This window comes from Anoplopoma fimbria, chromosome 8 (assembly GCF_027596085.1).
Source record: "Anoplopoma fimbria isolate UVic2021 breed Golden Eagle Sablefish chromosome 8, Afim_UVic_2022, whole genome shotgun sequence".
NCBI classification, from domain to species: domain Eukaryota; kingdom Metazoa; phylum Chordata; class Actinopteri; order Perciformes; family Anoplopomatidae; genus Anoplopoma; species Anoplopoma fimbria.
Window position 1 is genome coordinate 359,855 of NC_072456.1, and position 12,500 is coordinate 372,354.

General features: G+C 41.4%; 3 protein-coding genes across 3 annotated transcripts in view; all 3 read left to right on the forward strand.

Annotated features, from left to right (window-relative positions):
* LOC129094142 (carnitine O-palmitoyltransferase 2, mitochondrial-like) overlaps positions 1–95 on the forward strand; it is a 10,655-nt gene extending 10,560 nt beyond the window's left edge. The window contains exon 6 of the mRNA XM_054602181.1: positions 26–95. Within this exon, the coding sequence (XP_054458156.1) occupies positions 26–95 (70 nt within the window). The remainder of the gene's footprint in view (positions 1–25) is intronic.
* A 315-nt stretch (positions 96–410) lies between these two features.
* Positions 411–2,532, forward strand: LOC129094607 (carnitine O-palmitoyltransferase 2, mitochondrial-like). The gene is made up of 2 exons (XM_054602850.1): positions 411–1,488; positions 2,204–2,532. The coding sequence occupies exons 1-2, from the start codon at positions 411–413 to the stop codon at positions 2,530–2,532; spliced, it is 1,407 nt and encodes a 468-aa protein (XP_054458825.1).
* Positions 2,533–5,008: 2,476 nt separating this feature from the next.
* The window catches only part of LOC129094143 (carnitine O-palmitoyltransferase 2, mitochondrial-like), a 10,502-nt gene continuing 3,010 nt past the window's right edge, over positions 5,009–12,500 (forward strand). The window contains exon 1 of the mRNA XM_054602182.1: positions 5,009–5,184. Within this exon, the coding sequence (XP_054458157.1) occupies positions 5,009–5,184 (176 nt within the window). The remainder of the gene's footprint in view (positions 5,185–12,500) is intronic.

Below are 12,500 nucleotides of genomic sequence, written 5' to 3' on the forward strand. Positions count from 1 at the left end.
AATTGTTTAGACTACCCATACCAAAGCTGGAGGATACTGTCAGGAGGTATTTAGCAGCCCAGAGGCCTCTGTTGGATGATGAACAGTTCAGGTAAGTTTTTAAAAAGAGAATCAACATTTATAATGCAATTATTTGAAACTTTGTGGTCAATACTAACTACTTGAATCTTCCCTGCAACAATCTAAACTGTGAATCCTTAGAACAACAGAGAAAATTGCACATGATTTCCAGAACGGTGTGGGGAAACAGCTGCAGGAGGAACTGGTAGCTCAGGACAACAACAATACACACACAAGCTACATCTCAGGTGGGTGTGCCATTCTGACACTTGACCCTTGTTTGAGCATCTCAAATGCATACCATCACTGATGAATCTATTTAACTTATTTATTTTCTCTCAGGGCCATGGATGGACATGTTTCTGTCTGAACGCAGGTCTTTGATGCTGACCAACCCCTTCCTGGTTCTTAATCCTGACCCCAAGACCGAGTACAATGACCAGCTTGTGCGGGCGACCAATGTGGTGTGTTCAGCAGTGCGCTTCATGAAAACACTGCAAACTGGATTACAGGAACCAAAGGTTTTCCACCTCAACCCGGCAAAGAGTGACACAAACTGCTTTGAAAGCTTCATCCGCTCAGTCCCATCTTCTCTGTCTCAACCCCTGGACATGTCTCAGTACTTTCACCTCTTCAACTCAACTCGGATCCCCAAGAGGGGTAGAGATGAGCTCTTCACAGCCGAGAAAGCGCGACATCTCCTAGTGATGAGGAAAGGCCACATGTATGTGTTTGACATTGTAGACAGGGATGGGAATTTGGTGAAGCCTGCTGAGATTCAGTCCCACTTGAAGTTCATTTTGTGCGACCCAACGCCAGCAGCTGCCTTTCCTCTCGGGGTCCTGACCAGTGAGAACAGGGATGTGTGGGCCGGACTGAGGGACAAGCTGATAGCTGCTGGAAACGGAGAAGATTTACGGATTGTTGACAGTGCGCTTTTCTGTCTCAGTCTGGACGATGAAAGCATGAGGGACAACATCCACATCTCCCACAACATGCTGCACGGCGACGGCTGTAACCGGTGGTGGGATAAGTCCTTCACAGTCATTCTGACCAAAGATGGACAGGCAGCCATCAATTTTGAGCACTCCTGGGTCGACGGCTTACCTATTCATAGCTTTCAAAAGGAAATCTTCAAAGACACGACGGAGCAGCCGCTGGTACACCCGGGCTCCGCTGCTGCTGCTGTGGATTCAGCCTCTGCTGTGCGCAGACTGCAGTTCCACCTGGACAGTGAGCTGGAGAATGGCATCAAAAAAGCCAAGGAGAACTTTGACTCAATTGTATCAACACTCACCATTGATCTCTTGGAGTTCAAGAAAGGTGGCAAGGCACAGTTAAAGAAGAGCAAGTTGAGTCCAGATGCTATAGCACAGCTGGCTCTTCAAATGGGTTTCCTGAGGCAGTATGGACAGATAGTCCCAACACGTGAGCCCTGTAGCACTGCAGCATTCAGGCATGGCCGCATGGAATTGATCTGGCCAACCACCATACACACAAAACGATGTTCACACGCCTTTGTTTACCAGCCAGGACAACACAGTGTGAAACAACTACAGACCATGCTGAGTGAATGCTCTAATTATCATCGGCAGCTCATCAAAGAAACAGCTATGGGTGTGTAAAAGACATTTATACATGTATTTAAAGGATAACAATTCGTTTTTTGTTTTTTAAATAAATAAGAATAATAATTTAAAAAAAATTACTCTCATTCATGACAATGTCACTGAAAGATTTTCCTTCCCTGTTGGTAGTTTTATATAACAGGAAAAAATGTTTACACTAAATATCTTGTAATATTTTCTACTAAAATGATGACTGGTTTGCACCTTAAGATTTCTGACAAAACTGGTCTCAAAACACACACACACAAACACTCACACAGAGAAAAATATCTGATTGGTTGCACCAACAGAAAATGGGAAAAAAAGCAAAGCACAAACACACACACACACACACACACACACACACAGGAAATAATGTTTACACTAAATATCTTCTAATATTTTCTACTAAGATGATGACTGGTTTGCACCTTAAGTGCACAAAATGAGCGAAAAACTGGTCTCAAAACACACACACAAACAAACACACACTTTTGGTCTTCTGTACTAACCACCTCTTTTATTTCTCTCACTAGGACAAGGGTTTATCTGCCACCTGTTTGCCCTGCAACACCTGGCCAATTCAAAGAGCGAGTTTCTGCACAGCTTCTACACAGAACCAGCAAACACTGCATTCAACCAGTCTATCATCAATACCAGCACCCTCAACAGTGAAGTTATCAAGTTTTTTGGCTTTGCCCCGTATGACCATGATACGTTTGCTGTTGCCTACAATGTCTTTGACGACCGGATCTTTTGCAGTGTGTCCAGCTTCCAGACTCGCAACGTCCATGAATTCGTGCAGTGTGTCCACAAGTCCTTAGAGGACATTTTCAGTGTCCTGGAAGGAAAGACACTCACCTAAGAATCAAGTGATTCTCATCAAAAATGATTATATTAGCCAGTGACGATTGATTGATTAACTATGTATATATGCAATGTTACCCTATTGATGAAAAGATGAAAATATTCAGATTCAGATTCAAATATTATTCATGCAGCAGGGCTTTGCAGAATATCTTTACAATACAGATTAAAATATGAAGTCAGCTTCTGTGTCTTATCAAAATGTCAATTCATCAGCACATTTACTGTTTGTCACTGTAATACTTTCAGTTAAAATTGTCATAATTGGCATTTAAAGCCATGTTGATGTGTTTGAATATATATTTTGAAATAAAACCTAGTTTAATCCCATTTGCTCTATTATTCCATTGATGTTTGTGTTGCATAAACAATCTTCCCATTTAGAATGAATATTTTACTGAAAAGCATACGTTAGAATTTAATATAGAACATATGCCATAACATTCTCAATAAATGTTAAGCCATGTTGTTGATACCAGCAAAAGACACTTGTAATGAAATAAAACGTTTTTCTGACCCTTTATTTAAAATAAAAATTCTCAGAGCAAAATGCGGTAGTACAACAAGCAAAACATTAGTCAAATCAATTAAAACAAGCAAATTCCACATTTAGATTGGTTTGATCTTGAAGTGTAGGCCGATGAGTCCGAATACAAGACATTTCAGGTCTTGCACCAGGTAGTAGACCTTCAGGGTCCCTGGAACACAGTGCAATTTTGAAGGTTAGGCCCTTTTTCACTGACAAATATACCGTGTTTATAGGGCCATGAAACATGTTATTTCATATTTCTTGCTGAGCTAAAACCAGTGAGTCCGGTTCAAATCATTAGCTTTAAATATCTAATTAAGTTAAATCATATTTTTATTATTTCAATGGTCAAAGACATTTTTACATACTAGATGTGAAAAGAAGAAAAATATTGTACAAAGTGAACTGTAAGAGTTGCAAAACGAAGATAGACGTGTCTTTGGACAGTTCATTGTAAGCGTGCAACATCTACTTTCCCACTACTGGATAAATTACTCACTTTGACTGGTTGACGTCGATCAAAGAGCCAACTTTGGAAGTTGTGAATGAAATGTACTCGTCTCCAATGACGATCTCCAGTTCCTGTGAAAATTCGGACAGAGACAGACAAGAACAGCCTCATATTTCTGTCTACTCAAAAAACACTTCTACTGCATAATACTATACACTATAAAAGTAACGTTTATCCCCCCCGAAATTTGGAAGGGTTTATTTAAATGACCATAGGAGTAGCATTGTTTCGCACATTTTACCCCAGTCACTTCAACTTACTTTTATTAGCCTAGATAACACACATCAACAATTCTGCAAGCCATACTATTTGTTGTTCACTTTTACTTGTATTGTTTCCTACATTGCAGACATTGGATGGCGCACAGCCCGGTTTTTCACATGTGATAAATGACATTAGTTTCACTCATAATGATGGTATTGTGTACACAGATGTAAGGCTCTTTAGTTTGGGCCATGCTACTTTGAATAGTGTTGCTTTCAAAACCTGTCCAACAGCCTACTGAATATTTAAGGCCGACAAGTCAATATTTGAGACACACACACACACACACACACACACACACACACACACACACACACACACACACACACACACACACACACACACACACACACACACACACACACACCTGTAAAGCACCAAAAATGTTTGAATAAAAAGTACTATACAAGAAAAGCAGTGATATATATTATATGATTTGTTCAAACACAAACATGTCTATGTGACATCCAATTCAACAGCTATCATTGTGACTTCATGTTAGAAAGTACAAACAGCTGCTAACGGTAGATTATTATATCAATGAGAACATTATATTGCATTCAGCATTAATTTGGCGCACTTCGCATTGTCACATACATAGACAGACGTGTTTGTGTGTATAATAAATATCACCCAATCATATGTGTCACTCTATTTGCATCGTACTTTTCACGCAAACATTTTTAGTTCTTTACACAATAAAATGTAACGCCTTTAATGTGTGGGTGAATTGAATAAATGTGTGACATCTGTACATTATTGTCACTTTATGCAACGTTGTAAATTAAATTAAATATAAATATATGAGTTGTAATGAGAACCGGTGTGCTTATCTGACAGAGATCAAACATCACATTTAACTGACGTCTCTTTTCAAACAGCTCCGAGGCATTTCAAACAGCTCTGAGGCAAGGATGTCTCTTTTGTTAAATGCCAACGACCTCAACTCCTCTGTCCTCGCCTTTCCCCGTGGGCCTGAAGAATCGAGGAAAGGAGCCGAGGAAAGGAATAAAGGAGACACTTTCCCACAATAAATAGCACCCGTAGTCACCTCAAGTGAACGCTGTGACAAAGGTGTCTCTTTAGATTTTGCCTTTGTCCGTTTGCTTCAGCCGGTGTGCTTACATCAATAATAACAACTCTGTAGGTATTTAGTCTGCTAATAGCACCATGGCGAGTCTGCTTTCATTGCATTGTGTTGCCTATCTGAGGATATCCGGATTTCATTTAAGAACTGCTGCTCTGGGCATCAATAAGCGAAACTACAGCAGCAAAAAGGAGTTTTCAACCGAGTATTTGAGCCAAAGTGAAGGACCATCGATGCATTACCAGAATAGTTTACCCAGGTAAGGAGCCAAATGTGACAATTGTCATGCACATTTTATTTTACATTACTCTAACACAGTGACTGTCACTGGTATATTCATATATTTTATAATCTGTATTAAAACATCTGAGTTTATAAAAGTTATGTAAAGCCAATCTCATGATAGCTTATTACAATTTTTTTGGTTTCCTGCCATATGACCTTATCTCAACCACAGCACAGGACAACAGAGGGGGGAAGGAATGTTCTTTTCTTCAACATTGATGGGTGCTGAAATGTTGGGATTAATGTTATCCATGCATTTATTACGCATATAAGTACTCATACATGTATATCTACATAGTTCTGTTCGTGCCATGAATGTTATTTCATTCTGTCTTTAATTGATCGGTTATATTCAGTGATTTAAATCAAACTATTTGGTATTATTTTTCAGATGAGATAGCACCGAGTTCAAATATGGAAGAATTAAAATAACTTTATAAGTAATTAGTATTTATTCTGTAAAGGAACAAATGAATCAAAATAGCTTTTAAGATGGGAGGGGTGCAATCGAACTGCCTCTTTCTCAAGCAGAATAGAGTAGTTTTCGACGAGCAGTCTTCCACACAAGTCGACTCTGGATATTGACGCCTTGTTGTTCCTAGGCCAAATAAATTTAAGTCACATTATAAAATAATCTTAGATAGAAATATCTTAGACCAAAGGATCTAAATTATATTTAACTTAAAACTAATATAGAAGTGCTTCACAATCTTCCCTGGTACTTTTCAAACTGGTGCATAAATCATTTGAACCAAATTTAATGTAAAAAGTCAACCGGCGAAGTTAATTTATCGGTCAATGATATGAGTCACTGATTCTACCTGGTCACATGCAATCCTTTTCATTTAGTTGTGGTTCAATATTCATTGTACTTTTCATCCTATTCTTTAATATTTCCCTTTATTCTGTTTATTTTATCATTTAGTCATTTATTTTATGTTTAGTAGTTTAGTTATGTAGTTTGTCTAATAAATATTTAATTTATAAATAACTGATAACGGTAAAATACTCCTCTCCAAATGACTACATATTCCTTGGTCTTTAGCTAATAGAATGTCTAGTGTAAATCGTTTTTGTAAGGCCACTAAAGAGGTTGCATTTTCTTTGCTCCAGTATGGCCCCTATCGCTGTTATGGTCCAATTAATGAACCTTTGTTGGTTTCTGTTATATCCATTTGGTATTTCCGAATATACATGCATCTCTGTTTAGGAGCCAGGGCAGTTTGGGATTTCAGCAGGTGGTGGCTTTCTGCACTGAGTGAGATCGTTGTGGGAGTGTCCTTCTTCTGAGGTTACTTATTGGTTCATTGAGATTGAAGCCAAAGCTGACTGATGACTCATTATTTTTAAAAACCCAGTAGAAGTGTTGTTTGGTGAATGGGGTTGCTGGTCTGTTGTCTTGAAGCACATGGGGATTTAGCGTGGTGGGGTCATTGGTGGTAGGTGGACTTCTGTGATGGGCTACCCCTGGGGCTGTGCTGCATGGCCTGAAGGTCCTGGTTGCGGCATCATCCAGTCAAGCTCCTTTGGTTCTGATGTGGCGTATGGGGAAGTCTCATGTTGGTAGGGACAGGGTCTCTTCTGGTGCCATGAGTTGGAGGCTCTGTAAGGTCTTTGTTCAAAATTGACCATTTTACTTATCATTGCTTGAATCAATGGCAATCACCTGAGCCAGTACAACTGCACAATCAGGCCTGTCCCATAGCCTTGGGTCCTATGAGATAGGATGGTTGGGTCCCTTTCCAAGGAGATGAGATGGGATCAAGGTTTGCCATTCCAATTGAACCCGGGCCTTCAGCCAGTTTTAAAGGCAACAAAAGGCCTGGTATGATAGCCTTGGGTCCCTTATAAAACTGATTGAACCTTAGATGGGATCGCACATAAAATTTTGTTTGCCATTCCATTTTAGTGAACCTGGTTTTAGCCATGGCGATTTCTAAAGGCAACAAAAGAGTTTAAGGTATAGGGCTAGGCATATTAAATGGATTTCATACAAACTGATTGAACCTTTCATAGAGTATTGTTGATGGGTCATTAAAATTTTCTCATGGAGGAGAATGGCACTGTGATTTTTAGTGTCGGCTGTGGTTTTGAATCAGCTGTGGGAGCTTAGTACCTACGACAATCATCAAACTGGGTATACGGATCTTTGTTGGTTGTACCATAGATAGTTTATCCATTTGCTATTTAGTGCAATATACTGTGCATCTATCATTGGAAATATTCAGAATATTCACCCTGAAACTATCCATCCATCTAAAATACCTTGGTGTGCTGAAGGAGTGCCATGTGGTTCTTGGTTCCTTGAGACATAGACTTGGTCATCTTTTGCCTATTCTTGGCCGACACTCCTCCCAGTCCTGCTGCTACCAAGTGATGGAGGGCTTAATTCTGTTATTGTCATTATAAAAAGTTTACAATACTACTTTTCCTTGTTCATCATGATCACATAACCATAACACATCTGCTAGCAGCAATGATCCTTTAAGGAGATATGGTATGCTCAGCCTCATTGTTAGCGTGCTATTTCATACGACATTTCAATCAGGAGAGAGACTGCAATAAAATTTAACAATAATTTATTACACATGCATAAGAATGAATAGTACAAAGTCTTTGGCTATTGGACTCCATGGCCAAGCCATATATCAGAGGGGCCCAACGCTGAGATCAGCTAAGCACAATCCCCCAAAAGAGAATTATTTTATATAGATATATAAAATAAATACTTTACCTACTGCCGCAGAACTCCTATGCAGAAACAGAAGATTAGTCATGAGAGCAAGGTTACGGGTAAAGTGGTTAGGCTCAGATTGCAGGAATTCAAGTTATGCCCGCGTTAAGAATGGTCAAGAAAACCATAGCAAAGGATGGGGCAGGGTCTAGACGGATCGCAGACAAGGACAGGGGGATCTTGAAAGACTGCAGAACAGGATACGCTGGTCTAGATAGACCACAGTAAAGTCTGATGGGATCTCAACAGATCACCGAATTGATAGTGGGGGTCTCGACAGACCGCACGAAAGGATAGGGAGGGTCTCGTAAGACCGTAGAACAGGATAGGTTTGGTTCAAGTAAGAACGCAGCTTAGGACACTTGTGGGTCATGTCAGACCGCAGCACAGGACAGGTGAGGGTCATGTCAGACCGCAGAACAGGACAGCTTGGTCAAGGGAGAGGACAGGATAGGGGTAGAGGTAGACCAGAGAGATATCGTGAGAGTCCCCAGAGAACGGGGAAAGGAGATGTTTGACCAGAATTTAGAAGAAAATCGGTCCTTCTAGACCAGGTCATGTTAGACCAGGAAATGAGAAATTGGGTCCATCTAGACCGGGTCAATTCCGACCGGGAAATGAGAATTGGGTCCTCGGGACCGGGTCAACTCTGACCGGGAAATGAGAAAAGGTAACACAGACCTGTGGAATGGAAAATGATCACGTTAGATCAGGGAAATGAGAAAAGGTCGCTTTGGACCAGGTCATGTTAGACCAGGAAATTAGAAAACGGTCACGTAGACCGAGAGATTTGAGAACCAGTGTATGGGACAAGCGAACAGGGAACATAGACACTTATACCGCTACCCATCTCAGTCTACTGAACATTATACATTACAAATAGACCAGATAATATCCACCAGGAGTATAGTATGCAGAAGTAGATTAGTTAATATATAAATAACACTAGCAGGGATAAATATTACACCTGCTGTGAAACAAATTAAAGAAGGCAATACACAAAATGACACCACCACCAGTTATATGCATACCTTACCAGATATTTTAAGGCTTCGTTAGACCAGCAAATTGAGAACCTGGACACGATAGACCAGCGAATAGTCTGACTCAATGAACAGACAGGAAGCAAAGCATTATACAGTAAATGAGAGAATATCTGCTTACACGATAGAATGCGAGTGTAGCTTCAGTGATAATATAAGGCACATTAGGCCTTTCTAAGATATTGTTATCCCATGCTATAGGACAAATTAAATGACATGCCAATATTGCTAGAGACAGCCTGAAGGTGACACCCCCAACAGTTATATGCATGACTTACCAGACCTTATTTTAAGGCTTTGCCGATGGTTAATGGAGGTGAAGGCTGAGGACAACCAATGTCCCATTTGTCCCAAGGATGTAGATGAGATGCCTTGGTTTGTGGCCGAAGAAGCAGCCCCTATTCATAAAGAATGCCCTGACTAATGCTGATAGCTAAACCAGGATTTGGCAAAGGAGGATTACCTGGGGTACGAAATAAGGAGAAGTGAACAAGTAAGGGAGTTAACCTAGGTATTTAATCCTGAATTAAAAGAGGCAAAAGCGAGTCTGCACAAACCACAAACAGAGCATGCACCTCTGCCTTCCCGTGTGTTTAAGACGTAGCTCATAATGCCTAAGATGAAAGGCCAGATCGAAAATGTGATATCTCTACTTGGTTTAAGGATTTAGACGATGATATCAATTCATCACATCTGAACGCGCAAAGAAGGTTAATAGCAAAAAGAATCAAACTGCGCATCAAAGGGGAAAATGCCTGCTCTGGTTCTGTCAGCATCATATGCCACTAAAGAGTAAAAGGCTGTCTGCTTTCGATAACTGGGTAGAGCTTTAGCAAACTTTCCAGCAGTAATTTGAATGCTGAATTGAGCAAACAAACTTGAAGAGGAATGTACCATCTAATAATACATTGGATGCCGGCAATAAGGCTTGAAATAGGCAGGTATAAACTGCAACCATCAATGCAGTAGCTATGAAGACACTCGAATTATGAAAAGTAGTTAAAGAGGCTGATAAGGTTGATAAATGCTATGGCATGACTAATGGTGGTGTGGTGAAGGGAGAAGATTTTCGCTCGGAGTCAAGCTATTTACTGGGTACGGTCCTGCCGTGGGTTGCAAAGAGATCAATAATGATCCGTTTCTTTCCTGAGTATTTTACTGGTTGCGATGCTGATGGGGCTCATACGGTAGTTAGGAAATGGAGGTTGGGCCAATGGGCCGATCATGAAACCTTCTTTCACTTCCTTAGTGAGGAGTTAGACGACGGACTCTGGTTAGTTTAAGGCTGACTGGAGATTTTTGCATTTGAATGGGGTGTACGGTTGAGCGGGTAGTCCCAGGTGGAAGCCCTTGATTAGGAACTGGACGAAAGCCAGATCGGGCTGGTTTTTAAGTGCTGCTGCTAGGGCTAGAATGTTAATGGGTGTCGAAAGGTGCTTACCTAGATAAGGAGAAGTGGGGTTGTGAGGACAGGCTGGGCAGATGTGGCCTCCTGCGCAGTAGGAGCAGATGTGAAGTAAGCGACAGCCTGCTGGTGTAAGTGCTGTGAATTAAAGCTGGGAGCTGACATCCCGGTGTTTTCTGTAGGCAGGCGGTTGGTGAAGGGAAAGCAAAATGAGAATGGCGAGGTCTATGCAATTACCACCAATGATCTGTTTGCATAGGTTGGTAGGGACTGGAGCAGGGCGAGACATGAGAGTGTTGGTGTGGCGAAAGGGAGGGTTAGCTGTAGCTAGGGGGAAGTTGATGGTTGCCCGCTGGGCTGGGGGGCATACCGGTGGGTTGTAGCTGGGTTTGTTGGCGTGCCCGGGAGAAATTGGACTGGTTCGTTTTGGTCCCTTTCGAACAGATCGTTGTCGGAAGGGGAAAGCGAGATGGAGTCCATGTTGGAAGAGAGGTGAGTAAATTCGACTTTTTTAAGTGCTCGAACAATGTTACGTGTTCTCTGTTCTGGTGTTGAATATGAGAGCGGAACACGACGAGTGGGAGAGGTAGGTATTCATAGGAATGCCGGAGGGGCATTGTAGAGGTGTGGTCCTGCTCCCAAAATACTGCTAAGTATCTTCAATTAATAGCTCCACTCTTCATCCATATTGTCTTTTCATGCGGGTAAGCTTTGTCCTGTGCCATTAATAGGGAAGACAGGGTTGTAAAAGGTACACAATCTTTGGCTATCGAAAGTGGGCCTATAGTTTTTGCCGCTATAGTTTTGCTCATCTGCTAAGTTGTTGCCTTTAAAGAAATTAACGTGTCAGTTTTCTGACGGTCTGGACACTTAATGATGACACATAGCGTCTAATAACGCAGCAACAGCTTCCGCATGTGTTACAGGGGTGCCGTCTGCTCTAAGAAAGCCTGGTTGCTTTGGTTCTGGTCTCTAATTGGGAGGGGACAATTAGCCTCTTGTCTTTGCTTATTTTCCACCCAAGATACTCAAACTCTGTCCAACAGAATTGAGGTTTGTCTTTGCTGACCTTATGCCTTCCTTTGGCTAGAGCTGTAAGTACAGCAATGGAGTCCTGTTCACACTGTTCTTTTGTAGGACTGCTGACCAAAATGTCATCCGCGTACTGAATTACAGTATTTGGAACCGAGTTTTGCAAGTCCTGAGCCAGTACTCTGTTGAAAATTGATAGACTTTCGACATTACCCTGCGTAAAGCAGGTGTATTTGTACTGCTGGCCTTTATACGTAAATGCAGATGTTGTTGGATGCAGTGGCACACTGAAAAAGGCTGAACATGGATCAATAACTGTGTACCACCCTGCATCAGGTGGAATATTGGCGAGCTGTGTGTGGAGGGCCGGAACAATGGGTTTCTGGGCATCAACGACAGCATTGACAGCTCTCAGGTCATGAACCAGACGATGATCATTAGAGTGTGGCTTTATGAGAGGAAAAATTGGAGTGTTACAGGGACCTTTACTTTTAACTAACACTTCTGCTCCTGTCAGACCCTGAATTACAGGCCTGATGCCTTCCACAGCACGCTGTGATAGGTGGTACTGTCTTATGTATGGCAACCTTGCCCCTGGATTAACCCTTATGTGTATTGGGTGTACTGATTTTATCTTTCCTACATCTGTCTAATGTTTTGACCAAAGTTCATGTGGTACTTGTGGTAGCAAACTGAAAACAATCTCGAAGCTCAGATGGCAGGGTTATTGCTGCAGCTGCTATCCAAGTCTTGACTGACCAGGTAGTATGTCTTCTTAGTTAACAACTCCACCAAACATTCCTCATAATCTGTATGTTGTTGTTGTTCATCATACATGAGAGTGCAGTGAAGTGGGAGTCTTGGTTCCAACGCTTTTCCCGCTTGTGCTTTTATCCACAGTTTCTATGTTTTCCAATCCTGGAGCAATTTAGACTGTGACAGGCTTTATCATTCCTAGCAGTGGGTCTTCAGGGAAATCTACATAGAGGCCATCTTGTGTGCAAATCATTTTTGGTTTCAGGAGACTTTTGCCTTTCAGTCTCTGCAGGGTGCAAGGCTGTGTGTTTTTTGAAACC